Below are 20,696 nucleotides of genomic sequence, written 5' to 3'. Positions count from 1 at the left end.
TCCATTTTCAGAAAAACTAGGAGGTAGACCCAAAATTTCTCACGCGCTGCCAAAAGTGTATCAGATCAGGGTGGAGTGCGGCAGAGTTGCAGGAGGAAGTACATGGTGAAAAAGCATAAAGGAGGCAGGAAAAGCTAGAAAAATAATTTCTTGCCTTTGCTAGAAAATGTTAGAAAAATATATTGACATGATAAAACTATAGACCTTGCATGCAAGAACTGTGTGGCCTGGAGCTGTTGGAGTACAGGCTAAACAAGAGATAAACATGGTATGGGCAGGGTGCATTGAAAATCCCAGAGAATAGAAAAATGGCCCAGTGGTGACAGATTTCAGAAAACAGTAAAAAAAAAAAAAAGTAGACTTTCAGAAAGAACTTTCTGAATATAGTCCCGCATGGGATAATCCAACTCACTCCATGATAATAAATAGAAAGCAGACAACGGAGAATGGCTACAAAGAACTACACGAAAATAGAAGAGAAAGACCAGCAAGATTTATGACATAAAGAATGAGCAAAAGAAAACCATTCACAAAAATCAACACCCATTTAAACAGTTAAAACACAATCAATAAGTAGGAATGCACAAATATTTGATTGATGAAATATGTCTATCAGGCAAAAGGTGGCATCAAGGTTAGTGTGGAAACTATGGAATGATTCCACCAAAGTCTGGAAAATGGCCAGTGTGCACCCCACCACTCTTTTTATTAAAATCTTGGAAGCATTCACCCATACAACTAGAAAAGATAAATTAGAAGTAAAATTATTAAAAGGGAAGAGATTAAACAGTCAGTAATTGCAAACGATATGAATTCCATAAGCAAGCCCAACAAATTATCTAAAAATGGCTATAAAATTAATAAATGTAGTAAGTTAGGGGGATAAATAAGGAGTCCTGGCAGCACAATGGTTACAGTGCTCAGCTGCTAACTAAAAGGTCCGTGGTTCAAATCCACCATTCTCTCAGCAGGGAAAAGGGTGTGGCAATCTGTTTCTGTAAAGATTACAACCATGGAAACCCTATGGAATAGTTCTACTCTGTCCTATAGGATCACTATGAGTCACGATCAACTCGGTGACAGTGGGTTTCTTTTTTTTTCTCGATTAGTGTTCACAATAAGTTTTTTTTGTTTCACAATAGTTCAATATGTTGTTTACCTAAACTACCCCGCTAAGAATTTTCAGGAGAGATTTCAAGTTTGTATTCTGCCTTCATCCCTCATTGGTGCCCAAAAGAAAGGGGACCCTAATCTGATTGATTGAAACTCCAGGGCCTTAGGGAGATGATGTATGTGTTCTATGAATCCATACAACTGTGGCTGTCTGGTTTTTGCCTTCTGCTTCTGCACAGCAAGGTGTTCTGGGCAGAGCGTGAGAATGGTCAGAGGGGAAGAAATGCTGGATATTTTACTCCTTTTTCATCTCCCATGAGGAGGACTTATTTGGGCTTCAGATTCAGATGTAAAGCTCTAAGAAAAAGAGGAGCAGGGCACAAAATCCTTGTTTTCTCCCCACGGACTATGGTTTCCTTACCTAGGTATGACTCTTCCAAGGGATTCAAGCTGACCAGAAGTGCTGGCACTCGACATCATCACCTCCGTGGACAGACCACGAGGTGAAGTTTGTAATAAGTTTTCCTGTGCATCTGAATTGGAGATCCATCTACTAAACCTGGGAAAAACACAAAGAGAGATGTAATGTGAACAGGTGGAGGTGTTAAGTGATGGGACAGTCTCTTCACTGTCATGTAGTGGAAGGGGCCCAGGTTAGGTGTCCCATCTTGAGGGATGCCTTCTCTGATGTCTGTCCTATGACAAGAGCCCATTCCCCTGATATTTCATTGAATTAAGTCTGCCTCTATCTCTGTTCTTATCTCAGGAGGCATTCTTTGTTCCATTCTCAATCCATAATGCTTATTACAGAGCCCATGAGTCGTCCAAATGGGTAAGCACTCAACTGCTAACTGAAAGGTTGGCATTCAAATCCACCCAGCCGTGCCTGTCCATCTACTTCCAAAAGATCACAGCCATTGAAAACTTCATGGAGCACAGTTTTAATGTGACACACATGGAGAATTCATGAGTTCTGAGGGTTTTTGTTTCCTTCATTTTGGGTGTAATCCATACTGAAGGCTGTGGTCTTTGACCTTCATCAGTAAGTTCTTCAAATCCTCTTCACTTTCAGCAAGAAAAGTTGTGTCATCTGCATATCGTAGGTTGTCATTGAGCCTTCCTCCATTCCTGATGCTGCATTCTTCTTCATACAGTTTAGCTTCTTCAATTATTTGCTTAGCATATAGATTGAATAAGTACAGTGAAAAATACAACTCTGATGCACATCTTTCCTGACTTTAAACCATGCAGTAGCCCCTTGTTCTCTTCAAAAGACTGCCTCCTGGCCTAAGTATAGGTTCCTCATGAGTGCAGTTAAATTGTCCTGAATTCCCATTCTTCACAATGTTATCCATAATTTGTTATGATCCATACAGTTGAGTGCCTTTGCATAGTCAATAAAACACAGGTAAACATCTTTCTGGTATTCTCTGCTTTCAGTCAGGATCCATCTGACATCATCAATGATATCCCTGTTCCAGGTCCTCTTCTGAATTCGTCTTGAGTTTCTGGCAGTTCCCTGTCAAAGTACTGTTGCAACCGCCCTCAAATGATCTTCTGCAAATTTTTACTTGTGTGTGACAGCGTTTCCCGATATTAACAATATTGTTCAACAATTTCCACATTCTGTTGGATCACCTTTTTTTGGAATGGGTACAAATATGCATTTCTTCTTGTCAGTTGGCCAGGTAGCTCTCTCCTAAATTGTTAGCAAATTTAAACTTCCAGCGCTGCATCCATTTGTTGAAACATCTCAATTGGTATTCCATCAATTCCTTGAGCCTTGTTTTTCGCCAGTGCCTTCAGGTCAAATTGGACCTCATATGCTACCCCTTGAAATGATTGAATGTCAACCAATTCTTGTTGGTACAGTGATCTGTGTAGTCCTTCCAACTTCTTTTGATGCTTCCTGCATCGTTTAGTATTTCCCCCGTAAAATCCTAGAATATTGCAACTCAAGGCTTAAATTTTTTCTTCAGTTCCTCAGGCCTGAGAAATGCTGAGCATGTTCTTCCCTTTTGGTTTTCTATCTCTAGGTCTTTGCATATTTCATTCAAAAAACTTTACTTTGTCTTCTTGAGCCAAGCTTTGAAATCTTCTGTTCAGCTCTTTTACTTCATCATTTCTTCCCTTCGCTTTATTTACTCAATGTTCAAGAGCAAATTTCACAGTTTTTTTCTGACATCCATTTTGGCCTTTTCTGCCTCTTTAATGATGTCCTGCTTTCTTCATGTATGATGTCCTTGATGTCATTCCACAACTCGTCTGGTCTTCAGTTCAATGCATCAAATTTCTTCTTGAGATGGCCTCTAAATTCAGGTGGGATATACTCAAGATTGTAATTTGCTTTGGTGGACTTGTTCTAATTTTCTTCAACTTCAACTTGCATATGAGCAGTTGATGGTCAGTTCCACAGTCAGCACCTGGCCTTGTTCTTACTGATGATATTGAGCTTTTCCATCGTCTCTTTCCACAGATATCAAATAGTCTATTTGATTCCTGTGTATTCCATCTGATGAGGTCTGTGTAACTCACATATCCCATTTAAATTAATAAGCCAAAGATGAGGCACCAAGATTATTAGTGCTTAGTGCCTTCACATGCCTTAATCTGTCCCTGGAGCAATACAAGATTCTTGAAAACTAGGAGGATAAGACATTCCTTACTTGCTGTATCTTCAACTGGTTCAAAAGAGGAAGGAGTACTGGTGTTTTTAAGTCATATTGAACTAAATTTCTTAAAAAGAAGATTTCTGTATTTAGCAGGCTGTTCTCATGGACTAGGAAGGCCAAAGGAATCCCTGGGTGGTGCAAACAGTTAAGCACCCAGCTACTAGTGGTTTAAACTCATCCAAAAGCACCTCAGAAGTCACACGTGGTGATCTGCTTCTGAAAGGTCACAGCTTTGAAAACGCTATGGGGCAGTTCTAGTCTGCACCATGAGTCAGAATGGACTCGACAGCAACTAACAACAGCAATAGTCCTTCTCCCCAGGGTGGTCAAAAGATTAAAGCATTCAGGTGCTAACTGAAAGGATGGTGGTTTGAATACAATCAGGGGCACCTCAGAATCTACTTCCAGAAGATCACAACCTGGAAGACCTTTTGGAGCAGTTCTACTACAACACACATGGGGTACCCATGAATTGAAATAGACACTACAGCAACACTAAAACAACAATATGAAGATCAGAGAGCCCCGAATTCAGTGCCTGCATTGTCCTTCCTTAGCAGTTACATTCATGACAAAATTCCTATTTAACCATTTTGTGTATTTTTTTTTAACTTCGAAAACAAGGATTCTATAGCATCATCACAAAATATGATGATTAATGATAAAAGTGAAAAATTACTTAGTACTTTGTTAAGAACACGTTGGGCTGTTGTGGGAGGCAGTCCAAGGTGGCAGAGTAGTCAGACGCTTCATATCATACTTCTTACAACAAAGACCCCCAAAAACAAGTGAATTAAATATATAATAAAACTTAGGAACCCTAAGCATCAAAGACAAGGCTGAAGAATTGGGCTAAGTGCCAAGGGGAAGGAGAGAAAATACAAAATCAGCAGAAACAGAGAATTACAGATAGCTGGTACCTGCTACCTAAAACTGAACAGCATGGACATACCGAGAAAAAGCAAGCAGCATTCCCAGCCAAAAACTACATCATCTGGTGCAGCAAAGCTGGAACAACTCTACACACACATCCAGAGCCAGACAGGAGTGCATCCTGCCCTGTGGCAGTGAAGTGCACGCACCCCACCCACAATGTCTACCTCAGCTTTCTGTGCCAGAGATACATGGGCCAGTGGGTGTTCCCACTCCACTTGGCCATCCCCCCTCCCCAGTCATGATCAGAGCTCAGCGTCTCCCATCACCAACTATCCCTTAAGCCAGGACCCACGGTCTGGAGGTGCCTGCCCCTTCACTCGACCACACATACAAGGGGCCCATGGTCCTGCATGACCTTCTGCTTCCTCCAGCCCCCTGTATAGGTGCCCTGCTAGCTCGACCAGCACAGCATGGCCATATTGAGACAAAGCAAGCAGCATTCCTAGCTGACACCCCCACCACCTGGTGCAGCCAAGCAGGAGCAACTCTACACCCACGGCCAGAGCCAGGCAGGGATGTTTCTCACTCTATTCACTTCCAACGGGGCCCTGTTAGCCTAACATGAATGGTGTGGCCATAATGAGACAAATCAAGCATAATCAAATTTGCCAAAACCAAAGAAAAATCCAGAGAGCAGCTAGAAAAAAAGAAAAGTCATCTAAAAAGGGAAACCAAAAGACTAAGCTCCCATTACTCAGAAGAAGCCATGCAGGGAAGAAGGCAATGAAATGACATATATAAAATCTTGGGGAAAAAAAATTGCCAATGAAGATTTATATAGCCAGCAAAATTGTCCTTCAAATGTGATTACAAAATTAGGACATTTTCAGGTAAACAAAAATGAAGGGAATTTGTAAAACACCAGACCAAACTTACAAAAAATATTAAGGGCAGTCCTTCAGATAGAGAACTAAGAACAACATCAGGTGACTATCTAGGATTAGAACACGGGACAGACCACCCAGATATCAACCCAGATAAAGAATTCTCAAAGATAAAACAAAGCTAAAAGACTGAAAACAGGGAACCAGGGACATCAACGTGTAAATGATGACAACATCAAAACAAATAAGAGGGAATAAATGGTGTAGTTATAGAACTTTTGTATGGAGAGGAATTCAAGGTGATATCAGGAAATAAAAAACTGTTTTAAACTTAGGAGGATAAAGGTAAATTTCAATAACCAAAAAGAAAGTTAACAGACCTACCCATCAAAATAAAAAAGAAGGAAAATATAAAGACTCAGTAAACAAACAAAAAATCATCTATAACAAAAGAAATGAAAACTCACAAAGAAAATTCTATTTTGCACAGAAAATTAAGCAAAACAAAGCAACTGTCAAGACCACAGAAAAGTAGAAAATGACAGCAGTAAACTCATACTATCAGTAATTATGCTGAATGTAAATGGATTAATGAACCAGTAAAGACACAGAGAGTAGCAGAATGGATATAAAAAATATGATCCATCAATATGTTGTTTACAAGACATACATCTTAGACACAAACACATAAACTAAAACTCAAAGAAGAATGGGAAAAAATATATATATCAAGCAAACAATTACCAAAAAAGAGCAACTGCGGCAATATTAATGTCTGATAAAATTGACTTTAAAGTAAAATACAGAATAAAAGATAAGGACGGATGCTATATAATGATTAAAGGGTCAATCTACCAAGACGGTATGACCATAATAAATATATATGCACCCAATGACAGGGACCCAGAATACATAAAACAAACTCTTGTTGTTGTTGTTAGGTGCTGCCTAGTCCATTCTGACTCATAGCTACCCTATGTGCAACAGAACAAAATACTGCCTGGTCCTGCATCACCCTCACAATCGTTGTTATGGTTGAGCCCATTGTTGCAGCCACTGTGTCAATCCATCTCATTCAGGGTCTTCCTCTTCTCCTCTGACCCTCTACTTTACCAAGCGTGATGTCCTTCTCCAGGGACTCATCCTTCCTGATAACATGTCCAGAGTATGTAAGGCATAGTCTCGCCATCCTTGCTCCTAAGGAGCATTCTGGTTGGGATTCTTACAAGAAAGATTTGTTCGTTCTTTTGGAATTCTATGGTATATTTAATATTCTTCACCAACACTGCAATTCAAAGGCATCAATTCTTCTTCGGTCTTCCTTATTCATTGTCCAGCTTTCACATGCATATGATGTGATTGAAAATACCATGGCTTGGGTCAGGCGCACCTTAGTCTTCAGGGTGACTTCTTTGCTTTGTAACACTTTGAAGAGGTCCGTTGCAACAGATTTGCCCAATGCAATGCATCATTTTATTTCTTGATTGTTGCTTCCATTGGTGTTGATTGTGGATCCAAGTAAAATGAAATCCTTGACAACTTCAATCTTTTCTCCTTTTCTCATCTTGTTGCTTATGTTCCAGTTGTGAGGATTTTTGTTTTCTTTATGTTGAGATGTAATCCATACACTAGCATTGAAAAGGGAAATAGACAGTTCCACAATAATAGTAGGGGATTTCATGGCACACTTTCAGTGAAACATAGAACATCTAGAAAGAAACTCAACAAAGATACAGAAGATCTAAATGCCACAATCAACCAACTCAAACTCATAGACATATACAGACACTCCACCCAACAGCAAAGTATACATTTTCCAATACGCATGGAACATTCTCCACAATACAGCACATTTTAGGACACAAAGCAAGTCTTAACAAAATCCAAAACTTTGAAATAATGCAAAGCATTTTTTCTAATCACAATGCCATTAAAGTAGAAATCAATAATAGGAAGAGCAAGGAAAAAATCAGACACATGTCAACAGAACAACACCTTGCTTAAAAACCACTGGGTAATAGAAGAAATCAAGGATGGAATAAAAAAAAAAAATTCTAAAATCTAATGAAAATGAAAATGCTCAAGGCGAAGTCTTTGATTTTCAACACTTTAAAAATGTCTGTTGCAGCAGATTTGCCCGATGCAATTCATCGATTGATTTCTTGACTGCTGCTTCCATGAGTATCGACTGTGGATGCAAGTAAAATGAAATCCTTGACAACTTCAATCTTTTCTCCATTTATCATGATGTTGCTTATTGGTCCACTTATGCAGATTTTTGTTTTCTTCATGTTGAGGTGTAATCCATAGTGAAGGCTACGGTCTTTGATCTTCATCAGTAAGTGTTTCAAGTCCTCTTAACTTTCAGCAAACCAGGTTGTGTCATCTGCATATTGCAGGTTGTTAATAACCCTTCCTCCAATTCTGATACCACGTTCTTCTTCATATACTTCAGCTTCTCAGATGATTTCCTCAGCATATAGATTGAATAACTATCGTAAAATGATACAACCTGGACGCACACCCTTCCTGACTTTAAGCCACGCAGCATCCCCTTGTTCTGTTCAAACGACTGCCTCTTGGTTTATGTACACGTTCCTCATGAGCACAATTAAATGTTCTGGAGTTCCCACTCTTGGCAATGTCGTCCATAATTTGTTGTGATCTGCACAGTCGAAGGCCTTTGCATAGTCAACATAACACAAGTAAACATCTTCCTGGTATTCACTGCTTTCAGTCATAATCCCTCTGACATTTGAAATGATATACCTCATTCCACATCCTCTTCTGAATCAAGTTTGAATTTCTGGCAGTTCCCTGTTGATCATTCACTTTTGAATGATCTTCATCAAAATTTTACTCGTGTGTAATATCAATGGTATTGTTCGATAATTTCTACATTCTGTTGGATCACCGTCTTTGGAATGGGTACAAATATGGGTCTCTTCTAGTTGGTTGGCCAGGTAGCTGTCTTCCAAATTTCTTGGCATAGACAAGTGAGCACTTCCAGTGCTGCATCTGTTTGTTGAAGCATCTCAATCAGTAATCCACCAATTCCTGGAGCCTTGTTTTTCACCAATGCCTTCACTGCAGCTTGGACTTCTTCCTTCCATCTTATCATCAGTTCTTGATCATATGCTACCTCCTGAAATGGCTGAACATTGACCAATTTTTTTTGGTACAGTGACTCTGTGTATTCCTTCCATTTGTTTGAATCTCTGTAATGGCCCTTATCCATTAAGAAAAAAAAAAATTTTTTTTAATCCATTAGAGACATGCAAATCAAAACCACAATGAGATTCCATCTCACCCAGATATTACTGGCAGTAATCAAAACAATAGAAAATAACAAATGTTGGAGAAGTTGTGAAGAGATTGGAACTCTTACACACTATTGGTGGGAAGGTTAAAGGATAGAACCACTTTGGAAAATGGTATGGTGCTTCCTCAAAAAGCTAGGAATTAGAAATACCATATGACCCAGCAATCCCACTCCTAAAGAAATAAGAGCCATGACAAAAATAGACATATGCACACCCATGTTCACTAAAGCATTATTCACAATAGCCAAAAGATGGAAACAACCTAAGTTCCCATCAACAGATGAGTGATCAACAAATGGTGGTACATACACATAACGGAATATTAAAAAAAAAAAAACTCACCATCTAGTCAATTCCTACTCACAGCAACCCTATAGGACAAGGTAGAACTGTTCCCCTAGGGTTTCCAAGAGTGGCTGGTGAATTCAAACTGCCAATCTTTTGATTAGCAGCCAAGCTCTTAACCACTGCACCACCAGGGCTCTGGTAATGCAATACTAAGCAATGATAAAGAATAATGATGAATCCGTGAAACATCTCACAACACGCATGCATTTGGAGGACATCATGCTGAGTGAAATAAGTCAATCACAAAAGGACAAATATTGTATGAGACCATTATTATAAAGGAAGAAAAGGTTTACTCCTGGGGAAAAAAAGTTTTTTTTGGATGTGAGCCAGGACTACCAAATAGATAAAAGACGTGTCAATTCTGGTGAAGGGAAAGGAAATGCACAATATGGCAGCAAAACATGACCAAGGAGTGAGAAGACACTGAGAGAAATGCAAGAATAAAGGACACCAACAGTAATTTCTGTAGCATAGACAATCCTGTAACAATAGTATTAACAAACACTGATTTATGAGTGGATACATAACTAGATAGTTATGACAAGAGATGTGGGAGGGTATAAGGGAACACACCTATCTGCATATATAGGTTTGGTGGTGGATATTTCTATATACATAACTGTAGGTAGTGCTTATATATGAATATAGACAATAAAGCACAAAAAGGCCACAATTAGGGCAAGTTCTTAGACATAAGCAAACACCTCACAGAACAAAGTTCCAAGGCTCAAAGGAAAAGGACCATAGATCCCAGGGACACCTATGTCAGTGGGCACAACATAGCTCATAAAGATAAAGTTCTGCATCCTACTTTGGTGACTAGTATCTGGGGCCTTAAAAGCTTGTGAATGGCCATCTAAGATAGATGATCTAAGACAGGCCATCTAAGAGAGCTTTCATCCTCTTACCATCTGGAGCAAAAGAGGATTAAGAAAGCCAAAGACTCAAGAGAACAATTAGTCTGAAGCACTAATGGACCACACGAACCACAGCCTACATCACTCCAAGATGGTTTCTGGCTACCACTACTGGGATATCTGACTATGATCACAACAGAGGGTCCCAAGCAAAGTGGGAGAAAAATTAAAGAACAAAAAATTAAAAACACCAGACTTACTGGTCTGAAAGAGACTGGAGGAACCCCTGAGACTATGGCCCTACACCCTTCAGGACTGGAACTGAAGCCATTTCCAAAGACCACCTTTCAGCCAAACCATAGACGGGCCCATAAAATAAACAACACCTGAGAGGAATGTGTTCCTTAGAAAAATCTATTATAAGAGATCTAAATGGCAACATTTGCCTTAAAGCAAAGATGAGAAGGCAGGAAGAGGCAGCAATGCAGGAGGGAAGGAAACAGGGTAACTAGAGTGGAAATGAGAGGAGGGCAGGTACATTGTGGGTACCTGAACCATTGCCATGAAACATTTTGTGTACAAACCATTGAACGGGAAACTAATTTGCTCTGTTAACTTTCACCTAATGCACAATAAAAAAAAAATTAAAAAGAAGAAGATATTGGCTTCCCAAACAGAATAATTTACCCCAATCATCCTCAACAGTTCCTAGTCTGTAGACTTCTATGTGTACGAGAGTATCTGAATTGGATATATAGAAACTTTTGGATACATCCATTACTTTGGATTCCAAGTCCATGCAAAACAGCATTAATTGGTCACAAATGACACATGAGCTTCTGAAAAACATGCTGATGCAGAGCAGAAGCTCAATAAAGATAGCTCAGTGGGTCAGGCTGCATTGTTCTGGTGGATCTGAGAACCATGCTGTGGAATTGTCAAGAGTATCACCAAGGCTATATAACCCATGCTGAAGGGAAATAGCTGGAGGAACACTCCTAGACTCATTTTGCTCTGTTATGAAGTTACCATGGTCAGAGTCAAGGTTATGTTACCCATGATAGAGAAGACAAGTCTACAAAATACATTAAGTGCCCATGGGGCCTTTTTCATTCTGTCAAATGAAAACAAGTGAATGAATAAAAATGTAAGCAACACCATAAGAACTTGATGGTGCCCAGATACCACTACCAACCACTTTAATCAGGGCCTCAATAGATGGACCCTGACAAAATGGGAGAAAAATGTGAAACAACCTCAAAGTTCTAAAAACAAACAAACTTGCCAGTGGTTAAGGCTGGAGGACTCCCTGAGACTATTGCCTTGAGATATTCTTCAAACTTTGAACCAAAACTAACCTCCAAGGTCACCTTGTAGCTAAATAACAATCTAGTTCACAAAATAATGAATAGCACCCACAAGCTCTGTGCTCCTTTAAAAAAATCACCTATATAAGACAAAACAGCCATTACTTTAAAACAAAGATGAGAATGGAAACGGGGAGGGAAACTAGATTGTATTCTCACAACCTCACTTATTGACATGTTTAGGTTCCAAAAACCAGGTCATTATGTGAAATCAGCATTGTGCAAAAATGGAGGATGACCACATCAGACGACAAAACGGGTGATGACTACATCATTACGTACTACCAAATCACATCATTACATAACTACCAAATTACATCATTACATAACTGCCAAACCAATGAAACTCAGGCCCAGCCACGTTGACACATAATGTTAACTATCACACCTAGCATTACTCTAGCTCACACTTCAGTGTTCATTACTGCCGAAGTGTGTCATTAATGTGCAAAAGAGTCAGATAGTAGATTTTTTACTATTATCATAAATGCAAAATGTCAGATAAAGAGATGGTCAATAAGTGAGGAGAAGGTGTAATGGAAACGTAACAACCAGAATGGAAACAATTAGAATTTTCACGCATTGTGAAAAATTTAACAAATGTTACTGGAAAACTTGTGTAGAAATTATTGAATGGGAATGTAAACTGCTGTGTAAACCTTCACCGAAAACACAATAAAATATTGTTTTCAAAAAAAATGACATGGTGCTATAAATAGAAGCACCATGTCGTCCCTCTGCAGCAAAGACCTGAAAAACTAAAACAGATACAAACATCAGTCCAGAACTCCTAAACATCAAATGAAGGAATAAAGCACCAATCAAGCAACGGTTGGAATAAGAAACTGACAGAAAACAGAGAACGGAGAACAAGGAGAGTTACAGAGGATCAACAAAATCGACAAACCACTGGCCAAATTTACAAAAGAAAAACAGGAGAGAACGCAAATAACCCAAATAAGAGATGAAATGGGGGACATTAAAACAGGCCAAACTGGAATATACAGGATCATAACAGTATTGGGAAAAACTATGCTCCAACAAATTTGAAAACCTAGAGGAAATGAACAAATTTCTAGAACACATTACCTACCCAAACTAACACAAAATGATGATGAAAATCCGAACAGGCCCAAAGAAGAGAAGAAATTGAAATTTAAAAAAAGCCTCCCCCACCCCCCCCCAAAAAAACTCTGGCCCAGATTGCTTCACTGGAGAATTCCACCAATCAGAGAAGAGCTTTCAACAGTACTAAACTATTTCAGAACATAGAAAAAGAAGTGATACTTCCTAATTCATTCTATGAAGCCAGCATAATCCTGATACCGAAATCAGGCAAAGACACCACAAAAAAAAAAGGAAATTACAGACCAATATCTCTCATGAATATAGATGCAAAAATTCTCAACAGAACTCTAGCCAATAGAATTTAGCATCGTATCAAAAAAATAATACACCATGACCGCATAGGATTTATACCAAGTATGGAAGAATGATTAAACATTAGAAAATCAATCAACAAAATCCACCAAATAAATAAAAGAATCACAAGATCATCTCAACTGAAGTAGAAAAGGCATTCAAGAAAGTCCAACACCCATTCCTGATTTAAAAAACTCTCAATAAAGTAGGAATAGAAGGGAAATTCCTCAACATGATAAAGGGCATCAGTACAAAACCAACAGCCAACATCATTCTTAATGGAGAGAGGTTGAAAACATTCCCCTTGAGAACAGGAACAAGACAAGCATGCCCTTTATCATGACTTCTATTTAACATTGTGCTAGAAGTACTAGCTAGAGCTATAAGACAAGAAAAAGAAATAAAGGGCATCCAAATTGATAATGAAGAAGTGAAACGTCCCTATCTGAGGATGATATGATACTATACATAGAAAATTCAAAAGACTCCATGAGAAAACTACTGGAACTAATAGAAAGATCCAGCAGAGTAACAGGATGCAAGATAAACATACAAAAATCAGTTGGATTCCTATACACCAATAAAGAGAATGGTGAAAAGGAAATCAGGAAACAATAGCCCCTAAAAAAAATAAAATACTTAGGAATAAATCTAACCAGGAACGTAAAAGATGGATACAAAGAAAACTACAAAACGCTACTGCAAGAAACCAAAAGAGGTCTACACAAATGGAAAAACATACCATGCTCATGGGTAGGTAGACTCAACGTTGTGAAAATGACAGTTCTGCCCAAAGCTATATACAAATACAACACAATCCCGATCCAAATACCAGTGACATTATTTAAAGAGATGGAAAAACTAATCATTAACTTTATATGGAAAGGGAGAAGCCTTGGATAAGTAAAGCACTATTGAAGAAGAATAAAGTAGGAGGACTAGCACTACCTGACCTCAGAACCTACTAAACAGCTACAGTAGTCAAAATAGCCTGGCCCTGGTACGACAGACACATTGACCAATGGAACAGAATTGAGAGCCCAGATGTAAGTTCATCCACCTATGGTCACGCTATCTTCACAAAGGGCCCAAAATCCATCAAATGGGGAAAAGACAGTCTTTTCAACAAATGATGCTGGCAAAACTGTATGTCCATCTGTAAAAAATGAAACAGGACCCATACCTCACACCATATAAAAAATTAATTCAAAGTGGGTCAAAGACCTAAATATAAAACCAAAAACTGTGAAGGTCATAGCAGAAAAAACAGTGTCAATGCTAAAGGCCAGAATACAGCATTAACAGGATACAAACCATAACTAATAACACACAAGCACCAGAAGATAAGGAAGATCTTCTAAAAATTAAACACTTATGCTCATCAAAAGACTTAAAAAGAGAACCTACAGACTGGAAAAAAAATTTTGGCTATGACATATCTGACAAGGGTCTAATCTCTAAAGTCTGCAAGAAAATCCAACACCTCTACAACAAAAAGACAAATAATCCAGTTAAAAAAAGATATAATAGACATTTTCCCAAAGAAGACATTTGAGCGGCTGACAGATACATTAGGGAATGCTCATGATCGGTAGCTTGTAAATTTCACTAGAAATGGAAATCAAAACCACAATGAGATACCATCTTTCCCCGGCATTACTGGCACAAATAAAAAAAAGAAGAAAATAACAAATGTTGGAGAGGCTGCGTGGAGAGTGGAACTCCTATGCACTGCTGGTGGGAATGCAAAATGATACAACCATTTTGTAAAAAAAATATGGTGCTTTCTTAGGAAGCTAGAAACAGAAATACCGTATGATCCAGAAATCCCACTCCTAGGAATACATCCAAGAGAAATAAGAGCCTTCACACAAACAGACATACGCACACTCATGTTCACTGCAATATTGTTCCCAACAGCAAAAAGAGGGAAACAACCTAGATGCCCAACAACAAATTAATGGGTAAACAAACTATGGTACATAAACACAACGGAATAAAAAAAAAATGGAATACTATGCAACAATAAAGAACAATGATGAATCTGTGAAGCATCTCACAACATGGATGAATCTGGAGGGCAACATGCTGAGTGAAATAAGTCAATCACAAAAGGATAAATATTGCATGAGACCACTATGATAAAAACCCATGAGAAGGTTTACACACAAAAAGAAACAATCTTTCATGGTTACAAGGGAGGGGATGTGTGAGGAGTGGAAAACACTAACTAGACAATAAATAAGAGGTAATTTTGGTGAAGGGTAAGACGGTACACAATACTGGGGAAGCCAGCACAACTTGTACAATGCAAAGTCATTGAAGCTTCACAGACACATCCAAATTCCCTGAGGAACTGACTTACTAGGCTGAGGGCTGGGGACCATGGTCTTGGGGGACATCTAGGTCATCTGGCATAACATAGTTTATAAAGAAAATGTTCTACATCCTACTGTGGTGAGTAATGTCTGTGGCCTTAAAATCTTGTGAGTAGCCATCTTAGATACTCTGCTGGTCCTACCCACTCTGGAGCAAGGGAGAATGAAGAACATCAAAGACACAAGGAAAAGATTAGTCCAAAAGACTAAAGGACCACAACTACCACAGCCTCCACCAGACTGAGTCCAGCACAACTAGATGGTGCCCAGCTACCACAACTGACTGCTCTGACAGGGATCACAATAGAGGGTCCCAGGCAGAGCTGGAGAAAAATGTAGAACAAAATTCTAACTCACACACAAAAAAAAAACACCAGACTTACTGGTCTGACAGAGGCCAGAGAAACCCCAAGAATATGGCCTCTGGAGTTAAAAACTCAGCACTGAAGTCACTCCTGAGGCTCACTCTTCAGACAAAGATTGGACAGGCCAATAAAACAAAAGAAGACTAAATGGGCACACCAGTTCAGAGACAATGACGAGACAGCAGGAGGGGACAGAAAGGCTGATAATGGGGAACCTGAGGTCGAGAAAGGAAGAGCATTGACATGTCATGGGGTTGGCAACCAATGTCACAAAACAATATATGTATTGTTTAATGAAAAATTAATTTGCTCTGTAAACCTTCATCTAAGTTACAATAGAAAGAAAGAAAAAGAAATTTACACATACTGACCTAAGTGCAATTTAGCAAAAAAAAAAAAAAAAAAGTCAGAGCATTTTATATCTTAGAACCCATCCACCATATTTCGTATTTCATGGAACAAAAAAAGATGCACAGGAATCAAAGCCATCAAGAGTTCTCAGAGGTTATATGCTCTCTCACCAACTTTGGAGCCTTCCAATGGGCCCAGAAGTCTTCTCTTCCAAAGATTTATCTTCTTCCATTTATGAAATATTGTATTCTCTCCACTGTGTCTCTATGAATCCTGAAAAAATATAAGATGATTGTATTTACATAGGTCAGAAAAACAAACAAACAAAAGAACTCCTTGCAGTCAAGCCCATTCCAACTCATCCCGACTCTATAGGACAGAGTAGAACTGCTTCGTAGGGTTTCCAAGGAGTAGCTCTCGGATTCGAACTGCTGGTTAGCAGTCGAGCTCTTAGCCACTGCGCTAGCAGGGCTCCATATAAGTCTGATGAACCTTCAAGTAAATGTTAGCATTTTTTATCTCTACAAATAGCCAAGATTGCTTATTGTCCTTTCAAAAGAGATCTATTTAATTGTTTCCAGCAGTGGTACGCACTTGAAACAAAGACCATAAAAAGGGAAGTAGGAAAAGAAAAGCATTTTTTTTTTCTGCCTAGAGTGGTAGGAATCTGGATTACTTACGTGATTTTTGTTTTTGATACAGGTCTTTGTAGTCAAAAAAAAGAAACAGAAATGATAGCTTCTAGTGTTAGAGACCACCCCCTGTCTGCCAGTCTGTCTTACTGTGGTGGCTTGCATGTTGCTACGATGCTAGAAGCTATGCCACTAGTATCTCAAATATGAGCAGGGTCACCCATGGTGGACAGGTTTCAGCGGAGCTTCCAGACTAAGACAGACCAGGAAGAAAGGCCTGGTGATCCGTTGTTGTTGTCAGGTGTTGTCCAGTTGGTTCGAACTCATACCAACCCTATGTACAACAGAATAAAACATCGCCCAGTCTCACGCCATCTTCACAATCGTTGCTATTTTGAGCTCATTGTTGCAGGCATTGTGTCAATCCATCTCATTCAGGGTCTTCCTCTTTCACTGAACCTCTACTTTACCAAGCATGATGTCCTTCTCTAGGGACTGGTTGCACCTGATCATATATACAAAATAGTTAAGACAAAGTCTCGCCATCTTCACTTTCAAGGAGCATTCTGACTGAAGTTTTCCAAGACTGACTTGTTCGTTCTTCTGACAGCCCATGGTATATTCAAAATTCTTCGCCAACATCATAATTCAAAAGCATCAGTTCTTCTTCAGTCTCCCTTATTCATTGTCCAGCTTTCGCTTAGTTGCATATGAGGCAATAAAAAATATCATGGCTTGGATCAGTCCCACCTTAGTCCTCAAAGTGACATCTTTGTTTTTTAACACTTTAAAGAGGTCTTTTGCAGCAGGTTTTGCCAGTGAGTTGCTTTGTTTAATTTCTTGACTGCTGCTTCCATGGGCATTGATTGTGGATCCAAGTAAGATAAAATCCTTGACAATTTCAATATTTTCTTCATTTATCATGATGTTGCATATTGATTCTGGAAATCTTCTGAAAAATTGCCAATGAAAACCTTATGGATCACAACAGAACATTGTCTGACTCCCTCTTTCGACCATGTTATCAGGAGGGGTCAATCACTGGAGGAGGACGTCATGTTTCATGAAGTAGAGAGCCAGCAAGGATGAGGGAGACCCTAGGTGCAATGGATTGACATAATAGCCAAAATGATGGACTTGAACATGCCGTTGATTGTGAGGATTATGTGGAACCAAGTAGCTTATGTTGTACATAAGGTCGCCATGATTCAGAGTCAGCTCAATGGCTGCTAACAAGAGCAACATCATATGACTTTACACTCTGTACCGTTTATTTAAAAGTCCTAAGGAAAATATCTGACTGGATCAGTTCCTGTATTGAGCTAACTTCTAATCCAATCAGTGTTAGAGATTTAGGATTTAAAATATAGATTCTAGATGGATATATCAGGCTCTTGTTTCTGGGGAGATAAACCAAAAAAACCCATTGCCATCGAGTCGATTTTGACTCACAGTGACCCTAAAGGACAGAGTAGAACTGCCCTATAGAGTTTCCAAGGAGCACCTGGTGGATTCAAACTGCTGACCTTTTGGTTAGCAGCCGTAGCTTTTAACCACTGTGCCACCACAATGTCCTTCTGGGATGATACTGTTTAGGGACAGCCTAACATTTCAGTAGATAAAGCTTGTTACTGTTGTTAGTTGCTGTCCAGTCGATTCCTACTCATGGCGGCCCCAAGTGCACAGAGTAGAACTGCTCCACTGAGTTTTCAAAGCTGTGACCTTTCAAAAGCAGATCTCCAGGCCTGTCTTCCAAGGCACCTCGGGGTGAGTTTGAACCTCCAACATTTCAGCAAGTAGCTGTTATCTTAACCTTTTGTGCCGCACAGGGACAAAGCCAGAAAGAATATATTTTTATATCTGCATAAGTACATAAAATATAATTATTTCTCATCTTTAACAATGTAAAAACAATTCCCAGTTACTTCATGTTATTACTGACACTGAAACTAATGAAGGAATGCAATCCTCAAAAGTTTTAAACACCATTGCTCTAGTGGGATTACTGGGTGGGGTGGAACAGTTAGTTATGTAATCTTGAAAAATATTTACTATAAAGTGTGAGTCATTATTATATTTATTGCTATTGTTACAAGAAATACTGACGTTTCAAAAATAACATCTGGTATACAAAACAAAGGGTGACAATAGTGATTTCTATAGCATAGACAATCCTGCAACAATAGTATTAACAAACACAAATTTACAAATGGATGCATAGCTATGCAGACATGACAAGAGACGTGGGAGGGCATAAGGGAACACACCCATCTGCAGATATAGGTTTTGGTGGTGGATATTTCTACATACATAACTGTAGGTGATGCTTATATATAAACATAGACAATAGAGCACACAAAGGCCACAGTCAGGGCAACTTAGACATAAATACTTTGAGGGTGAAGGACCATAGACTCGGGAGACACCTACGTCAATTGGCACAACATAGTACATAAAGACAAAGCTCTGCATCCTCCTTTGGTGAGTAGCATCTAGGGTCTTAAAAGCTCGTGTACAGCCATCTAATATACTACTACCAGTCTCTTACCCTTCAGAACAAAAGAGAATTAAGAAAACCAAAGACCCAAGTGAGCAATTAGTCCAAAAAACTAATGGACCACATGAATCACTGCCTACACTACCGCAAGACCAAAAGAATTAGATGACGCCTGGCTACCACTACCTACTGCTTTGACTGGGATCGCAGCAGAGGGTCCCGGACAAATTGGGAGAAAAATTGAAGAACAAAAAATCAAATTCACAAAAAACACCAGACTTACTGGTCTGACAGAGACTGGAGGAACCCCCGAGACTATGGCCCTACGACACTCTTCTGAACTGGAACTAAGCCATTACCAGAGACCATCTTTCAGCCAAACCATAGACAGGCCCATAAAATAAACAACAACACCCAAGAGAACAGTCTATTATATGAGATCAAAATGACAACATTTGCCCTAAAGCAAAGCTGAGAAAGCAGGAAGGGGTAGTAGCAACGAAGGACGAAAGGAAACAGGGTAACTAGGACAAAAATGGAGGGAGGGCAGGCACATTGTGGGGAATGGAACCAATGTCATGGAACACTTTGTGTACAAACTCTTGAATGAGAAGCTAATTTGCTCTGTAAACTTACCCCTAAAGCACAATAAAAATTTTATTAAAAAAAAAAATCTTGTGAAATCCACGGACCTACCTCTATCCGGCTTGCTCTCTCTCCTTGCTCTCTTCCCCACTCACTGAAGGTTATGCACATCAGATATGGTAGGGCAGCAGCTGTGCTGGGGGACTCCCCAGTCAAAATTTGGTTCAGATGTGGAGAACGTTGACACCACACACACATACCAAGAGAGTATGGAAAAGTTTATTACTCACATAACACAGCTTTCTTAGGAGAGCAGAGTGACTCCTAAGCAGGTCTGAAAATGGCATGAGCAAACAAGGAAATGAAACCGATGGGAGGTTTTGTATGGTAGTTAGAGGGTGTGGCCAGGGAGAGTTCTGCTTAGGCAGGGCCTTGCATGGTTTGAAGTCCAGGGCACCAAAGTAGGAAGCATCTGTAATTTTTAATCGAGTTTACTGGATGTGGGGCTGTAAAAATGGCATTTCAGGGACATCTGACCGCCTCTCACTTCACAAGGGGGAAGGAGAATCAAGACCAACAGCCCAAGGCTGATTGCTATGAGGCGGAGTTCAGACATGCCTCCACCCTACAGCCTACATGATTTAAAAGATAAATACATAAAATAATTATAAATTTATATTATTTGGCACCCAATGTATAAAGATAATTTATGAAGATGAAAACAGCATAAAGGGGAAGAAATGGAGCTGTATAGGTACAGAGTTTTTGTATGCTATTAAAGTTAAGTTGGTAACAATATAAATAACATTGCCCTAAATTTAGGATGGTAATTGTAATCCTTATGGTAAGACAACATCTAAAAGCTATACACGAAAGGAAATGAGAAAGGAATCAAAATAATTCACTTCAAAAATTTAACCAAATACAAAAGGAGGCAGTATTGGAAAAAGCGAGGGACAAAAATGTACAAGGCACAGAGAAAGCAACAGAAAAATGGCAGAAGTGAGTCTTTTTTTTAATCAG

The 20,696-nt window shown here is 39.2% G+C and overlaps 1 protein-coding gene across 7 annotated transcripts in view; it reads right to left on the bottom strand.

Moving 5' to 3' along the window:
- CARD8 (caspase recruitment domain family member 8) overlaps positions 1–20,041 on the bottom strand; it is a 67,837-nt gene extending 47,796 nt beyond the window's left edge. For 2 of the 7 annotated variants that reach the window (XM_023543200.2, XM_064293934.1), the window contains exons 1-3: positions 19,785–20,040; positions 16,130–16,232; positions 1,535–1,672 (exon numbers count right to left, since the gene is read on the bottom strand). In XM_023543200.2, coding sequence (XP_023398968.1) covers positions 1,535–1,672; positions 16,130–16,191 — 200 coding nt within the window. In that variant the 5' untranslated portion in view covers positions 16,192–16,232; positions 19,785–20,040. Of the gene's footprint in view, positions 1–1,534; positions 1,673–16,129; positions 16,233–19,780 lie in introns of all 7 variants that reach the window. The other 5 variants (XM_023543201.2, XM_023543203.2, XM_023543202.2 and 2 more) reach the window with 5 other exon arrangements.
- Positions 20,042–20,696: the final 655 nt, after the last annotated feature.

Source organism: Loxodonta africana, chromosome 11 (assembly GCF_030014295.1).
Source record: "Loxodonta africana isolate mLoxAfr1 chromosome 11, mLoxAfr1.hap2, whole genome shotgun sequence".
In the NCBI taxonomy this organism is placed as follows: Eukaryota; Metazoa; Chordata; class Mammalia; order Proboscidea; family Elephantidae; genus Loxodonta; species Loxodonta africana.
The sequence above is the reverse complement of the archived record's forward strand: the minus strand, read 5'-3'. Positions and strand labels throughout refer to the sequence as shown.